Source organism: Ictidomys tridecemlineatus, chromosome 4 (assembly GCF_052094955.1).
Source record: "Ictidomys tridecemlineatus isolate mIctTri1 chromosome 4, mIctTri1.hap1, whole genome shotgun sequence".
NCBI lineage: Eukaryota > Metazoa > Chordata > Mammalia > Rodentia > Sciuridae > Ictidomys > Ictidomys tridecemlineatus.
The window spans coordinates 207,747,897-207,764,350 of NC_135480.1; the positions used below are offsets into that span (position 1 = coordinate 207,747,897).

Below are 16,454 nucleotides of genomic sequence, written 5' to 3' on the forward strand. Positions count from 1 at the left end.
AGCCGCTGAGTCTCTGGGATAACAGGTGTGTGCCACGACACACCTGGCCAAAATTTGTCAATTCTGATGATGTCCAATTGATCTTTTTAAAGAAAAGGTTGTATGATTTTGTGTTCTATCCTAGAGTCCTGTTTTCACCCCAAGGTAGCAAATAACTGTATTTTCTTTGAGGGGCTTTATGCTTTTAGGTTTATGATCCTATGAAACATTTTAAGGTGATTACTGTGTTTGATATAAGGGTTGACACTTAATTTTTTATATATAGGTATCTAGTTGGCAGAACATCCAAAAGCCTTCCTTTCCACAAAATTTCTACCCATTACACTTTTGTCAATAATTAACCATACGTAAGGGTCTGCTTCTGGGCTCTAGTCCTCCAAATTATACATATGCACATTTCATTTTAGACCAATATCAAACTGTACTTATTAGTGTAATTTTTATAAAATGACTTAAAATCACATAGGGTCAATTCTCCAACTTTGTTTTAATTGCTTTTTAAAAAATTGCTTTGAATATTCCAAGTCATTTATTTCTATTTCCAGATGACTTTTAGAATCATATTGTCAGTTGCTATCAAAATTCATGTTGGGATTTTATTGCAATTGTGTTGAATCAGTTTGAGGTAATTGTAATCCAACATGCCGCTCTCAAATCCATGAACATGGTATATCTGTGTTCACCTATAACTTTTTTATTTTCTTACTTTACAGTATAGATGTCTTGAACAAATTTTGTTAGATTTGTTCCAAACAATTTACTTCTTTTGTGCTATTATAAGTGAAATTTAAAATATTTTATTTTCAATTGTTTACTGATAACACATAAGAGCAAAAAAAAAAATTTTTTTTTAAAATATCAACCTTGCATCTTGTGACCTTGCTAAATTCACTCACTGGTTCTGATTGTTGTTTGTGTATGTCCTGGGATTTCCTACATGCATAATCACATCATCTGCAAAAAGGAGCACTTCAACTTCTTTTCTGAGCTTTTTGTCTTTTATTTCATTTTCTTGACTAACGGTAATGTTGAGTAGAAGTGGCAAGAGAACATGCGTTCTTGTTCCCAGTCTAAGGGGGAAATAAGTCAGCATTTTTACTGTTAAATATGTCTTTTTAAAAAATGAGATTGTTTTGTTTTGTGATTCTTTTTATCACTTTGAAAAAATTCTCTATTATGCCTAATTTTCTGAGTTTTTTTTTTTAGTATGAAATTATGTTGAACTTTGTCAAATCCTTTTTCAGAATCCTTTGGAATAATCAAACTGCTACGTGACTTTTCCCCTTCAGTCTGTTTATATGGTGAATTCTGTGGATTATTTTCCAAATGTGAAACTGACATTGCATCCCTGGGATAAATCCCACTTGATCATGAATATTACTCTTTTATATATTGTTATGTTTAATACAATATTTTGAAAAGAATTTTATTAAATCTTTGAAAAAAACGTTTTTTCTTAAATCTTTGATAAAAGATTTAAGTGACTGAGTTCACCAATGAGACCATTGGGATCTGGAGTTTTCCTTCAGGATGATTTCTGGTCTATTTAATCTCTTTAAGAGCTACAGGGCTGATCTGACTTTATATTCCATTTTGAGTCAATTCTGGTAAGTTTTCTCTTTTGAGAAATATGTTTCTGGGCACAGTGGTGCACGCCTGTAATCCCAGTGACTTGGAGGCTGAGGCAGGAGGATCACATGTTTGAGGCCAGCCTCAGCAACTTAGCAAGACCCTGTCTCAAAATAAAATAAATAGGGCTGAAAATGTAGCTCAGTGGCAGAGTGCCCTGGGTTCAATTCTCAGGTGAAAAAAAACAAATAAAAAAATAATAAAGAAACAAAGATTGACAAGGGAGAAAGAAAGAAAAGGGGAAAAAAAGGAAGAAAGAAACATGTTCATTTCCTCTACATTGTCACATTTTTAAAGGCAAAAAGTCGTTTGTGGCATTCTCCTACATCTTTTTACATGTACAGTGCCTATGTACTTTTTTCCCATTCCTAATAGAAAACCACTTCTGTGCTCTCTCTTTTCTTCTTGGTTATTCTGATGAGGCACTTGTCAATTTGGCTGATATTTTCAACCAACCAGTTTTTGCATTTGTCAACTATCATCTCTATGATCTGCTTCTGTTTCATTGATTTCTTGCATTTATCTTTAGTATTTCTTCTACTCACTTTGGGTTTACTTTGTTCTTCTTTTTAAAAAAATCATCTTAACATAGAACCTTAGGTTATTGACTTTAAATCTTTTTACTTTTAATGCAGGCCTTTAAAGCTAAACATTTCCCTCTAAGCACTGCTTTGGCTGCATCTCACACAATTTGATATGCAGAATCACTGTGTGTGTGTGTGTGTGTGTGTGTGTGTGTGTGTGTGTGTGTTGCTCAGGATCAACCCAGGGCCTTGCACCTGCTAGGCAAGTGCTCTACCACGGAGCCACAGCCCTGGAATGATCACTTTTAGGTTGCAACTTTATTCCCTGTGTTTGGAGAGAGCTGGCTGGGTTCTGGGGTCCCCTCTGTGATTTCACTTCAAGGCGCGAGGGCAGAAATCGGCCCCTGCTCGGGTGAATCCTTGCAGCGCTGGCCTACCGTGGAGGGCGGGAATTGCCTGGATCCCTCGCAGGCCCCCTTTGGCCTGGTGCATCCACCCCAGCCATCTCGGACCCCATCTTCCTCCTCCTCTCAGGGTCCATCCTCCTAGAAAGGCAGCCTGACACCTGGGTTCTCTGCTACTGCTGGCCTATCTAGTGCTGGCACGGCCTGGTCTCCTTGTGCCATCGCTCCAGCCCTCTGGTGGCACCTGAGTGAGTCAGCATCCTCTCTTCTTTGGCTTCCCTGTGTGTGAGTCACTTCTTGTCTTCCTGGTGTCCATTCCCATGCCCGTGGCCTCTGGGCCTGTCCTGCCTCCTTGCTGGCCTGGCCGGGCTGAGTCTAATCCTGTTGTTAATCTCCTTGCAGATTAGGTGCGACACGCCCCCCCACAGGCCTTGCTGCTTCCAGAAGCTGCCTTCCCTCAGGGGCTGGGCGGCCTCCTGGGGTCTAGACAGTGACCTCACAGCCGATGTGGACGAGGGCTTGGTGAACTCTCTTGTTCTGCTGGTGGTACTGACCAGGTGGGCGCCTCCTCCTGAAGAGACCCCTGCAAAGACAGTAGGCCGAGCACTGCTCAGAGGTGGTCACGCTGCAGCAGGAGAGGAGCTGGCCTCCTCTGAGCCCACCCCAAAGGAGTCTGCAGTGCCTGGGAGTTCCCTTCCTCCCTCCCGCTCCATGTTCCACCATTTTTTTAAAAAGCAAAACCTCGTCCTGTTTGCTCTGTGCGCCCCGAGGCCCGCGCGGGCCTTTACTGGGTCCCATTTCACAGGTGAGAAAACTGAGACTCAGAGCTGTGACTTGTCCCAAGATGCAGCCTTCCAGGAAGGACTGGCCAACGCTCTAGGGCAGAGGGGAGGGTCAGAGCCTCAGGGTGCTTGCCTGGGCCTGGTGGACAGGACCTCCCGTGAACACGTTAGACGCTGGCCCCTCCCTGTCACCTGGACTGGCTGCCTCACAGGAGAGCTGACGCCTGTCCAGGGGCCTTCCCCGCTGGCCCGGAGTCCAGCCTCGCCAGGAGCCAGGCTGAACGCAGAGGAAATCCACTTGGAGCAGCTGGGGCGGGGGGAGGGAGGGAGCCTGTGCTAATTCCTCTTCAGACACCACTGAAGGGTCAGCGCGGGAGTGGCAGGCCAGCAGGGAAATCCTGTTAGCTCTTTGCTCAGCTCTCAGCAAGGGCATGTGTCAGGGGCTCCAGACACAGCTGCTCGAGGGCTTCCTGGGGACAGCAGGCGTGAGGATGAGCAGGGGGCACTCTTGGAGGGCAGGCAGCAGACCCCCTGGGCATGTGCTGCCTGCACCATGCTGGGCAGTCCAAGGGAGGGGCTGCCAGGCCTGGGAGGCCCTGTGTGCCGGGAGGCGCGTGGGCAAGCACCTTCCTTCTGGGCCTGAGTCCCTGTGTGCAAAATTGGAGGGGCCAGGGGCTGAGGCAGGGGCACCCAGGCCTGCCTGGGACCCTCCTTTGTTTTGGAAAGTCCTCTAGCTGCTGAGCTAGCCTGGAGTTAAGTTGAGCCAAGCAGCCTGGGGGCTTCCCAGGAGGACCCCAGTGCAGTGGGCGGTGAAGAGAGCCGATGCCTACCCACCTCGGAGCCTGGTTTTCCTCTTGGTAAAATGGAGCCGATATCACATCGATCCCTGGCATGAGGAACAAGGGACCAGCGCTCAGAGGACAGGGGTACCAAGCGTGGGCCCCTCGGGGTCAGAACTTCCTGTAGCTCCTGTTCCACTTCCCTAACAATTGGGCTCTTCCAGACGGGGGCCGCCCAGCCTTTGGAGGCTCCTCGCCAGACACCCAGATCGCCCTGCACGGTGTCCTCCTGGGCCCACTTGGACAGCCTCTGTGGCCCCCGCAGGAGGCCGGCCCTTCCATCTCCTGCAGACCTGACCCGACCTCCAGGCACTAATGGAGCTCGGGAGCGCTGGGGGCATCTTTGCACCACTGGCTCCTTTTCCTCTCTGGTCTCGTGGTTGGGTCCCTGGTCTGCCCTGGGCAGGACCTGGTCCTCAGGGCACCTGGGTGCCAGTACATGAGGCCTGGGGCGGGGCCGTGCTGTGGCCTACCCCGTGCTGTCTGCTCCCCCTCTGTGGCCATCCCTGGTGTTCGTGGGGTCCTAGGGTCTGGGGCGCCATCCCGGGCGACCTCACCATTCAGCCGTGTTGGCACGCGATCACCGTGAACACAAGCCAAGCGGCGTCTGTGTCAGCTTTTAAAACCACCGGAATGAGCTCACTTGTCGTGCTGTGGTCCAAATATTTTGGCCATTTAGATGCAACCTTCTGTGCTTGTGAAATTAAGTGTGTTATTAATCTCTCCTGGCCCCGTGACAGGGTGGGCAGAGCGGGTACATCTCCTCGCAGCAAGGGGAGGGTGCACACAGTCCTGTTGGAGGAAGTGGATGCGGGTGTTCGAGGACATCACTGACGGAGTTGAGCTGGCCTGGGGGGAGGGACAGCTGGCCGGTGGGGGCTGGAGCCCATCACACCGAGGAGGGCAGGAGGAGCGGGTTCCAGAGGCATGGCCTCGGCTTCCAGATGCCTCAAGGGATGACGTGGGGTGGGGGCTTCTGCAGGGAGCCTCGAGGCAGAGTTACATGGTGACAGGGCCATCGGGCTGAGCTGGGGTCAGGCTCCCAATGGATTCCAGACTGGACTTTGTGGTCAGCCCTATTTTTTAAAATAAAGAGTCTTTGTAGAAAATGAGGAAAAGCAGGAAGTGGGGTGTGAAAGTGCCTGTTTCCAGAACTCTCTGAGGCAGCCCTCGGGGCAGGCAGGCATTTCTTCCCGATTCTCGCGTGTGTATCTGGGATTGGGATCCCGCTGTAGGAACTGTTAGCTGCCTTCATCTCCCTGCTGGTGTATCATTTTGAGCACACACTTGCAAGGGCACCTGAGCCTGGGGAGAGGACACACTGCCCTGTGGTCAGCCTGCAGCAGGACCGCCGGATCCAGGCTCCTGAGTGGCTCTACGGCCCTGGAAGGGACTGGGCTGGGGTGGCCAGGAGACAGCATGCTCTTTGCCCAGGGCTCTTCTGAACCTGGGGAACGGGAGCCTGGTGGCTGGCTGCCAAGTTCCAGGGCTCATGGCCGGCCAGCTCCTCCACACCACGGACCCCAGGAGCAGGCCGCATGGAGCAGGGGCAGCAGCTGTCCTAGGGGCTCTCGGCTCATCCCTCTGCTCGGTGGTGACCCCAAGTGTGGTTGGCAGGCACTCTCTGCTGATGGCCCTGCAGCACCCCAGCAGCAGGAGCCTCTGTCCACCCTGGTGGGCTCCGAATGGCTCCCCAAGCCCACTAAGTACAGACTTCTTAAAAGCTGAGACCAGAGGCCAGGAGTTGTGAGGAGCTCCTGAGGACCGTTCAGATCCCAAGGGCATCCTGAAGGACCTGCCCCTGCCCAGAAGCCCTGGTGCCCTGCGGTGGGGTTGAGTCTGTGATCACCAGGATGATCTCGATGTGCCTGCCCACATGGCTTCAACTGGGCAGTGCTGGGCCTGGGCTGGGAAAGTCTCCCTTTCACTAACTTCCAGACCCTCCCTGGAGCATCTCCGTGGGCGTTGGGGCTGAGAAGTCACCCTGGGGAATTTCCACCAGCCGGGCCTGAGACGCTGTGAACTGCTGTGCTCTGTGCTGTCCTTGGCACTCCTTGGGCAGGCTCCAGAGGTTCTACTTCACCTGTCCACAGGAGAGAGCCAGCCCAGCCCCACCTCAGTGGAAACTGAGGCCTGAGGGGCACAGGCTGGCAGAGGGGACACAGGCTGTGATCCGGCCCCTGAGCCCCAGGTCCCCCTCCCCTCACTGGCCTGGATTTATTGATGGGTGGTGAAGCTGGAAAAGACCAAGTAGGGAGTGACCACGCTTTTAAACACCCCCAACAGGAGACCTCGAGCCTCAGCCACGCTGCCAGAGCCAGGGAGCAGCCACTCCAGGGACGCACCGCTGGGAGGGATCTGGGGCTGCCCTTTGCCGCGGCCATGGCAGGGGTGACCTGGGCCTTTGGCTCCCTCTCCCAAACACCCAGAGCCCTCAAGCTGTTTTTAAAGCCACGAGGCAGGAGACACAGGTCTGGTACACTGGGATGCCTTCCAGGTTTGGTGGACCTGAGGTCCAGCAGTGCCATGGGGGCAGGGCTTACTGGCCAGGTGTTGGGGCCCCCAAGCAGCCTTCCTCCCACCCTTGCGCTCCTGGGGAAAGGGCTGGTCATGAAGCCCCTGTGAAGTCCACTGGCCCTGGACAGTTGTGTAGGCTTGGACCTGAGCCCCCTTGGGCCTGTGTCCTTCATCGTCTCTCAGTGTGCATCACCCCTGAGGAAGGGCTGCTGCAGGCTTTGTGGGAGAAGCAGAGGGTGCCTGAGGCCCAGGGGTGCTCTGGCCAACAAAGGCCCAGCAGGGGTCATAGACCCCTCAAGTTGTGGAAATTTGCTGGGGGGGGGCTGACTGGAGCCTCATATCTGGGCACTTTGAAGCAGGTGGGCAGGCTGCTGGAGGAGGGGGTACCCCCAAGGCTGGGCTCAAGGGCTCAGGACAGTGCTAGGACACTGCTGCTTCCAATCAGCAGAAGATCTGCCCAAGGTAGAGAGCCAAGGCCAGGCCCCAAATCCCAGGCGTCTGTGCTCCTGCTGGAGGACCTCGCGTCCAGGGTTGTCCCTCCCTTCCCTGTGCCTTAGCTTAGAAGAGGCTTTACTTGGGGGGGACCCTCATGGTGGGAGAAACAAAGGCCAGCTGTCCCCACTATCGGCCTGTGGACTGGGTTACCGGCAGGGGGGTGTTGTCTGTCTTGTCTTCTGGGGGTTGGTGGGAAAGGGCCTGGGTGCAGGGTAAGGGATTCCTGAAGATTTTCTCTGTGCCCCTTTCCTTGTGGGCTCTTTCCAGAGCAAATCCCAAAAGTCTTCCGCATGGGTCTTGCACCTGGTTGCAAGGGCTTTGATCCCTGGGGCCACAGACTCTTTGGCCGACAGGTAAACAGAGGCCCTTGGAGAAAACCACCTTTTGTGTTGGGTATAGAAGGTCTGAGCATGTGACCTGGGGAAGAGAGCCAGACCCTTCAGAGCCATGTCCCCCTGGCTCAGCGAGCACTCCGAGTTCCCGAGTCCCATAACCTGCCCAGTGGGGAGTGGATAGCTGGGGATCCCAGCCCTTGCCCACAGCCACCACGTGCTGCATGTCTGTGTGTTGGTGGTAGGTAGGGGCGTGGCACAGGAGAGGAGCAACCCTTGGGACCAGGTGCTAGCCTGGGGAGGGGCGGCTGTGGGCAGGGCTAGGTGAGCAGGAGGAAGATGACTCAGGGGAAGGAGGGCTGGGCGAGCACTGGACTTCATCCTTAGGGCCATGGCAGCAGGGGTGGGCTTGGAAGCTGGGAGTGTCGGGGGCGGGGATGGAGGCTGCCTCCCTGGGCCGGGCAGAGGCAGGGACAGGAGGCCAGTGGCAGGGTGGGGCCTGGACCTTTAGGGCCCTATTACACTCGGCCTCCCAGGGCTTGGACCTGGCCCTGGGCCTGCACTGTGAGGCTGGCAACCTTGCCAGGCTGAGCCTCGACCTGGAGCCCCGCCAGGCCCTCCTGGGACCCAGGATAATGTGTGCTGGCCTGTCTTCACCCCACTCACGGGCTCTGTGGGAGCAGAGCTGCAGTTTTCAGCACAGTGTTTTCTGATGCTGGCGCCAAGGAGCATCCGGCAAACTCCGGGGGCCTCTCCCCATTCTTCACTGCGGAACGACGCCTCTTTATGGCCACTATCAATAACCGCTCCCCACCCCTGGCCGCCGCAGTGGCCACATATATAATATTTAAACCACGTTGGGGATGACGGAGATGGACGGATATTTTTAATCCCAACAGACTATTACGGTTCATATCATGTCTGTCAAATAAATATTATGAATCATTTCCCGTTATCTTTATGGGGGCCAGCTGACGACATGGGGGGTTGGCGCAGAAGTCTTCCACCTCTTATACATATGCGTGTGAACAGAGGGAGAATTATGAAGCAATTGTCGATAATAAATGCCCCCGATAAAGCACATTATCTTGTCCCTTGATGGGTGGCGTGTGGAGAGGGGCACGGTGCAGAGAGCCAGGGAGAAGGTGCCAGCCTCAAAGTCAAGCGCGGCTGGAACCGGTGCCCCCAGTTGGCAGTCTCAGCCTGGGCTCTTCCCAACGCCTGGGATACCTTGGCCTCTGGTTTCCTGTTGTCATAGTCTCATTTCATGTCCAAAAGCCTCTGTGGTTAACTGGCTCTTTTCTCCTGTTTTACGAAGAAGCCACTGAAGTTCAGAGAGGACGCTTGCCCAAGGGCCGTGACACAGTTGGTGGTAGAGCCTGACTCTGGCCTCCTCCCCAGGTATCTCTCCCAGCACCCTGTTTTCCCGTTCTGTCGCCTGTCCCTTCTGCCTGAACTCCAGTCTTACCTGGCACAGGCTGCCCTGGCTCACCTGCCCATATACGAGGAGAAGCAGGTGGTGCAGGAGATTTTAGAGGTTGGGGTGCAAGGTTGGTGGTTGTGTGGAGTCCTCCCGAGGGCTCTGACCGTTGGCTTGCGACCACAGCACGGGGGCCACTGTGTGACCTGAAGTCAGTTCTTGTTCCTCTCTGCCTCTGTGTCTCCTTCTGTAAAGTGGGGAAAAGGAGCCTGTTGAGGGGGTTTGGGGATGGCGTCCCGCAGCTGCGGCAGGCCAGCCCAGGAGGCCCCCAGGAACCACCCGGTGTCCTCCCCCACTCTCTGAACCGCCCTTCCTGGCCTTCTGTGAGTCTGCTGGTGAGCTGGGTTTCGGCAGGAGTGTCTCCTCAGTTCTTTGGAGATCCTTGCTGGCCCCTCCTGGCTCTTTCCCAGAGCCGCCCAGAGTCCCCATCCTTCACACACCAGCCCTGTTCCCTACACTTGCTGCACCTGGAAACAGGGCCCACCCGAGAGGGAGGTAGCTGCTGGGCCTCTGGGGCCCCTCCTACTTCGCCCTCTCCTCCTCTGCAATGGTTTGGGGGTGGAGGCCAGCCAACGGGCATGGCGTCGTCCTGCAGGGCTGCAAAGGTTTCACTTAGGCCCTGACCCGGGGCAGAAAGGGTCTTCTCCCCTCCTCTCCTCTTCTCCCTCCCCCAAGCAGAACAGGCGGAATCTGAGTGTGGACGGCAGCCTTCCCATCTCCCCCATCTGTGGAGAAATGCAACATGACTTATCAAAGGGGTGGGGGCTGGAGCCCTGGGTCCTAGCCCCCAGCTCCATCCGGCCTTGCTGGGTAACCTCAGGCAAGGCCCTCGCTGCTCTGAACTTTACCTGCCATTTCCTAGCTTGGGTCATCTGTCACCACAGACAGAAAGCATTACGCCCAACACAGCCACAGGGGAGTGGGAAAGGGCCCCTCAGGGAAGCTGTTTGGAGACAGAGGCAGACCATCTGGCCAGGAGCCCCTGGCCTGCCTTGTTTGGGGACCCAGCACCCCGACCCCATGAGGCTCCGCCAGTTACCAGCTCAGGATCACATGGACCCTCCCTTGGGGAAGGAACTGGAGGTGACCCAGCACCCTGTGGGGTCCTTGGGACTTCTGGAACACCAGCCCTGCACCCCATGCCAGCTCCAGGGCGCCCAGCGGCACAGACTTTAAAGACATTATTCACCAAGTGATTCCTGAGACTGTTTACAAGGCTGAGCTGAGGCGGGCACATGGAACAGGCCAAGGTGCCTTAAAAAGCCCCAAATAAAAACAAAAAACAAAACTCTCTTAGATGGCAGGTTGTAAATAGGTGGATACAACTATAAAAATATTTTTGGCTTCGGAGGCACATGGTAGGTTTTTCCATGGTTAGTTTGGACCTGGCTACTCCCAAAGGGCAGCCACTGTTCCCGGAGGGTTTGTGTGGGATCATTAGCACCCAAGAGTGCAAACTGGGAGGAGAGAGGGAAATAGTGGCTGCAGAAACAACCAGCAGCCCTGTCATGCCCACACCTGTGTCTGGTGGGGCCCCCTCCAGCAGCCAGCTCGGGCTCCCTGGGCACCACGATCCCTGTGCTCTGGTCAGGGAAGGCGAGGCTGTGGACACCAGGGTTGACTTTGAACCCCGCCTGCAGGGTGCTGGGCCTTGCGGACTCCCCACTCTTCATGGGCTCCTGGGAGCAGCAGGCCCCTCTGGACCTCAGCCTTCCCTGGGCCATGAGTAGCCTGCTGGTTTCCAGCTGGTTTTCCAGCAGCAAGGGGTGAGGCTGGGGGAGGGGTGCAGTGGGAGCAGGAGCACAGTCAGAAGGTGGCCTCAGATGCTGTAGCCCAGCCTTGGAGGCCTCTGGGACCAGCTTTCCCACAACTCTCTGGCATGTTCCAACCTGCGGCTGGCCAGGCTTGCTGTTCACGGCTCTGATCCTCCTCCAGGCCACTGCCCCGCCACCCTGGGGTGCCTCGACCGACAAACACACCCCTCCTTCAAAACCCAACTCAAGGACCAACCATCAGAAAGCCATGGGACCCCTGGCTTATGGACCTTGCCCTCCTGCCACTGTCCCTAGTGCTTCCTATCTGCTCCAACCACGGCTTTTGTGGGTGTCCCTGTCCTTCCAGGCCATGGCTGTGGCTCCCAGGAGAGTGAGTTGCCCAGCCCATCCCATAACAGTAATAAAACAGCTGCCGTCTGTGGAGCTCCTCCTCTGTGCCAGTGTCCCTGCACGGCCTGTTTAGCCAACCCAGTGACTCAGGGAGAGGGCGGGGCAGTCCCCACTTACAGATGAGGAAACTGAGGTGCAGAGGTCACGTGGCTGGTGAGAGCCAGACCTAGGGTCTGACCCTGCCTCACCCATCGTGGCTACACCTCCTCTGAGTGCCCGACGTCAGGCCTCTGTGTGGGTTCTGCAGATATTTGGAAAACAGGATCATTCACATTCTTCTTCTCCCCACCCCAGACCCATCCTCGTCCCTTCCGTGGGGGTGAGCTGTGCACAGTCCAGAGCCCACAGGCCGTGGCAGGAAGGCAATGCTGTATTGCTGGTCACCCTGTGAGGACAGTGTGAGGCCTATACACAGCACCACTGTGTACCCAGTTGGTACCCTGGGTGGCCAGTGGTTCTAAGCACAGGCCATGGGTTCAAATGCGGACGTGCCCACTGTCCACGGGCTGCCAGAGGATTTATCAGTCACTCCTGTCCAGGAAGAAGCTGGCGTCAGGGACTGGGGGCTTATCTCCCCCACCATGTGTGCCCAACGAGCAGGCAGGGAGGCTGGGTTCGGGCCACACCAGGGGCTGGTCTAGGGATGATAGGGACAGGTCTCACCTGGTGTGCAGCACACACCCAGAGCCCATCAGGTGCAGGCCAGATCTTCTTCACTCTTGGTCAAGTGTGGGCCCATTCCCAGGCCCACAGGAGGTCAGTAGGCTATGGGCTGTGCCACCGGAGATGATGATGGCTGGTGAGGGCCACGGGTAAAGTCCACTGCTAGAGGGAGGGTCCTGGGGAGCAGGCTGTCTGGCTAGATGGTGTGTGTGTGTGTGTGTGTGTGTGTGGCCAAGGGGACGGGGGTAGGGAGAAGCCACCAGAGAGACTGGAAACAGTCTGCCGGAGAGACTGGGAGCGCTGCCTACCTGGCCTGGGCTCCCCAACAAGGCTTACCCTCCCAGCTGCACCCCACGGTGCTCCTGCCCCCAGTGGAACAAGGGGCTCCTTCCAGGAAAGGACACAGAGGTCCTCCTGTTACTGTCCCATGACCCAGAGGAGGACAGTAAAGCTTAGAAGGGAGGTGGCACATGTGGCAGTAGCGCCCCTGGGACCCTCTCCCTTGTTAGACTGTGGCTATCTCCGGGCCATCCACATGTGTTCATAGCCCTCTTCTGCACCAGAACCCCCTGATCCAGCTGCATGTGCAGCTGGCTGACTTTGGTAAGCCACTGTGCCCTCTCTGAGCTGGGTGTAGGACTGGCAGCAGTGAGCTGGGGTTCAGGGCCAGGGAGGCGGGGTGCCTTGGCCAGCCTGGCGCAGCAGGCCAGAGGCGGTGCGCGTGCTCAGGAAGGCTGGCTTGGCTCTGCGCAGGTAGCTCACACCCAAACCCGAATTCCAGCCGCCCAAGACGGCGGGCGGCGGAGGCCCAAGCTGTCCCAGGGCAGGAGTGCTTCCTTTCGTTTTTTTAAACAAACAAATCATGAATTTAAAAGTCAGGGCAGAGTACTACCCATGGTGTAAAAATAGCCATGGGCCACAAAGTCAATGTCCAAGTCGTCAGCAGCGCCTTTGAGGAGGGTTCTGGAGGTGTCAGGGCCAATATGGAGGTGCAGTGTGAGCCCCACTCCGGCTGCCCAGCCGGCCTGCGGGTCCCACAGTGGGTGAGGGACTGGGTGCCCTTCAGCGTGCAAGTGTGTGTGTGTGGGGTGGGCTGGGACGTCCAAAGCTGACCAGCTTCCCCGGAGTCTCCAGGTCACTGACGTCGGGGCTCAACACCCCTCTGGGCCTCAGTTTCCCCACGCGTCCGCCGGTTGCGCTGCCAGCGCTGGTCCGGCGCTCTCCGCAGGGCGTCTGCTGGGCCAGCCGGGATCCCCGCGCGGCCACGGCCGGCCTCTTTGTGTGGCCGCTGCAGACAATGGTCGTTGGGCTCCCGGCCCCGCTCTCCTCCTCCTCCTCCGCCTCCTCCGCCGCCGCCGGGCCGCGGTTTTTTTTGGCAGGCCAGGGAGGGAATTCTGCTCCCGCCCCGCCGCGCCGCCCGCCCCGCCCTCCTCCCGCGCCGCCTGCCCGCGGCTCCCGGGAACCCCTGGCGGAGGCAAACTTGCAAGTTTGCAGGGCGCTCGCAACTCGGCGCCGGGCGGCGATCGCAGGGCGGCGCGGGCGGCGGAGCGGGGGCGCGCGTCGGCTGCGGGCAGGCGGGGGCGAGCGGCGGCAGCGGCGGCGCTGCGCCGGGTCCCCGCCCGTCGCGGGCCCCCCGCCGCCCCCCCGCTGCAGGCCGGGCCGGAGCGGGGCGCGGGCGCGCGGCGGCGGGGGCGCGGGCGGTCGGGCGCGCGCGCGGCGGCGCGCAGGCACAAGTAGTTTACATTGTTGGGCGACTTTTGCAACAACTCGCCGCGCCGCGGCCTCCGCGCGCCGCCGCCGCCGCCGCCGCCGCCGCCGGCTCCCCGCCGCCCGGGCCCGGGCCGGCCGCGCCGGGGGCCGCCGCGCTGCCTCCCGCAGCTCCGCGCCGGCAGGGCATGAGTTAGTCGGCAGACATGGACACCAAACATTTCCTGCCGCTCGGTGAGTGCTGGCCGCCGCGGGGCCGGGCGGGGGCCGGGGCCGGGGCCCGGGCGGCCGGCGGGCGGGGGCGCGTGCGCGGTGCGGCGGGGGCGTCCGGCTCGGCCCTGTGCCCCCGGCCTTCCCGCGAGTTCGGGCGCCGGGCCCGGAGGGGTGGGCGCAGGGCAACTTTTCCCGGGCCCGGGCGGGCGGGTTGGGAGGGGGCGAGGGCGCGGGGCCCCACTTGCTGGGAGCGAGAGTGGGCAGAGGGCGCGCGGGGCGGCAGGTTCGCTCCGGACGAGGGGGGACCCCCAGAGCCGGCGCGGGCTCTGCGCCCTGCGCGCCCCTGCCCCCGCGTCCCCCGGCGCCCAGCGCCCAGCCCCAACCGGGCCGCGCAAGAACCGGGCCTCAGCCGGAGGACCAACTTCTGAGCTCGCTGGAGGGCTCTCGGCCTCCTTGGCACCCGGACGGGGTGGCGCGCTGGGCCCTGAGTGGCCTCTGCGCTGCTTGCCCCGTGGGACAGCCGCCCGTTCCAGCAGGCCGCTGGCCCCTGGGTGTGTGTCCGTTGGAAAGCTAGCTGACACCCCTTTCTCCCCCATAGTTGTCCAGACCGGTGGGTATCGTCACCCAGGAGCCAGCAACACAGGGACTTCAGATTCAGAACTGGGGCCCCTCACTCTGGCACCCCCAGCTGTTCTCCAGTACTGGCTAGCCCCACATCAGGGAGGACAGCCTAGACGCAGGAGGGTCAGCTTTCCTGTCCTCTTGCTGCCATCCTGCCCAGCAGTTTCCAGCTCCAGGCTGCCTGCCTACTCCAGGCCCTGGTCCTAGCTTCGAGGAGTGGGCATGGTCAGAGGCCCCCACTCATTGCTTTCCCTAGGGTTTGGGAGCCAGTGAGAAGCAGGGGGCTTTATAAATGATCTCCGGGAAGGACATTAATTTGGTGGTGGGGACGGCAGCCAGGCTGTCAGGCTGGTGAAGGATTTGTGCCGAATGGAAATTAAGACAACTGATTATGAACCAAACCCCATGACCGTTGCCCCTTCTGCCTGCCCACCCCCTACAGCGAGGGTGTGGGGGTGGGGTGCAGTTTGGCCACCCTGGGAGTTGCTTAGCACCCAGCATGGCTGCAGGGACATTTGGTGCTATTGAGAGGTCAGCTCCCTAGGGTTTTGAGGGAGCTGGTCTGAGCACCTGGCCTGTGGTTCAGGACAGGCCTGCTACAGGGTGACTGAGGCGGGAGGTTCCAAGTGTGTCAGATCTGAGAAGACTTGCTTCCCAACAGAAGTAGAACAGAGTGGGTGAGTGAGCACCAGGTCCAGCCTGAGGGGCTAGGCATTCATGCCCATTTTGCAGATGAGAAAACTGGTTGGGAGAAGTCCAGCTAAGGTGCTGAGTGGTGGGTTTGTATTGGAGTCCCCAGCTGGGGATGTCTGTGCGTGGTGCTGAGGGAAAGCCACTGCAGAGCCCGTGGGAACTGGTCTGGGGACATCTCCTTTTACTCCACGAAAGCTCTTGTACACACATGTGCTCATAGAACTGGGCTCACCAGAGGACCCTTCCAGAGCAGGAATGTGTGCTCAGCTTAGCTTCTGGCCCCTGGACATGGCCAGGGCCTGGCTGCACTTTGGCTAATTCTTAGGAAGAGAACAAGTCCCTCTCGCTAATGCCCCAGAAGGGACACAGCTAGTCCTGTTAGTTGGCACGTGTGGGCCTGGCGCTGAGGGTGCCCAGGCTCCAGGGTGGCTGTGTTGGAGTCTCTATGAAGAGCAGAGGGTGTACCTCCAAGGTTCCCCACGGGCCTCGGTCAACTGTTCTATCCACAAGGTGCCTGGGAGTCTTGTGTTCGTGAAGTGGCAGCTCTGTGGGCCCAGCTGGTCACCTCCCAGGCAGCCCGTACCCCCAGGCTGAGTGGAGAGTCCTGGGCTCTGATTACATTTTATTTTTTCCTAAGCTTGTGACCGCCTCTGAAGTCCAATGCAGTTGAAGGTCCATTTAAGCGGCTACTTGCCTAAGCCCTTTTGTCAACACAGCCTAATCCCTCATGGGGGGTGAGTGTCAGAGGGCCTGGCTTGTCCAGGACCCACTGGCTGCCCCATCAGACCTGGAGCTGCTGGAAAGTCTCCACTGTCCCGTTCAGCTGCCTGACTGACCACTTTGGGGGTCTGGGGCCGAGAGGGCTTCTTCTCAGAATCACCAAGGGGCTTGGTGGGCCAGGGAGTATCCCAGCTGCTGCCACTGAGCCCATCAGTGTGGGATGAATTGGAAGGAAAGTGAGGCTGGGGAATTTGCCTGAGGCAGCCCTTGCTTCCTGGCCTTGCTGCCCAGGGCCAGCCTTGCTTCATGCCCATTGGGGAGATGGCCCAGGCTGGCCTCAGCTTGGATGGTGGGACTTGAAGGCTGAGCTTGCAAAGTTTAGAGGGGTCAGCCCATACCAGGCCCTCACTGCTAGTGGTGCATTTGCTTGTGGGGGCACCAGGTGGCCAGAAGCAGAAGCAAAGCTATAGGCCTTCTCTGGGGGGACACTCAGGGACCTGGCTGGGTAAGGGGCTTCTGGTAACATCAGAGCCCTTGGGACCCAAAATAGAGCACATTCCGGGGCCTCCCGAAATAACAGGGTCACGTGACTCTCTGAAGGCTGGGCTTGGCGTCCAGCTCGGGCCTGACGAGGCAGTTCATGGCTGGGCCCTGGGCATGCCGATTGGGT

At 57.7% G+C, this 16,454-nt stretch overlaps 1 protein-coding gene and 1 long non-coding RNA gene across 3 annotated transcripts in view; one reads left to right on the forward strand and one right to left on the reverse strand.

The window, feature by feature from the left end:
* Nucleotides 1-8,391: 8,391 nt before the first annotated feature.
* Nucleotides 8,392-13,400, reverse strand: LOC110599282 (uncharacterized). The gene is made up of 3 exons (XR_002485280.3): nt 11,831-13,400; nt 11,285-11,408; nt 8,392-9,189 (listed from the first exon to the last, which is right to left on the reverse strand). It is a non-coding gene; the product is annotated as an uncharacterized LOC110599282 (long non-coding RNA).
* Nucleotides 13,401-13,624: 224 nt separating this feature from the next.
* The window catches only part of Rxra (retinoid X receptor alpha), a 90,115-nt gene continuing 87,285 nt past the window's right edge, over nt 13,625-16,454 (forward strand). The window contains exon 1 of one of the 2 annotated variants that reach the window (XM_078048623.1): nt 13,625-13,771. In XM_078048623.1, the coding sequence (XP_077904749.1) occupies nt 13,744-13,771 (28 nt within the window). In that variant the 5' untranslated portion in view covers nt 13,625-13,743. The remainder of the gene's footprint in view (nt 13,772-16,454) is intronic. The other variant, XM_078048625.1, reaches the window with a different exon arrangement.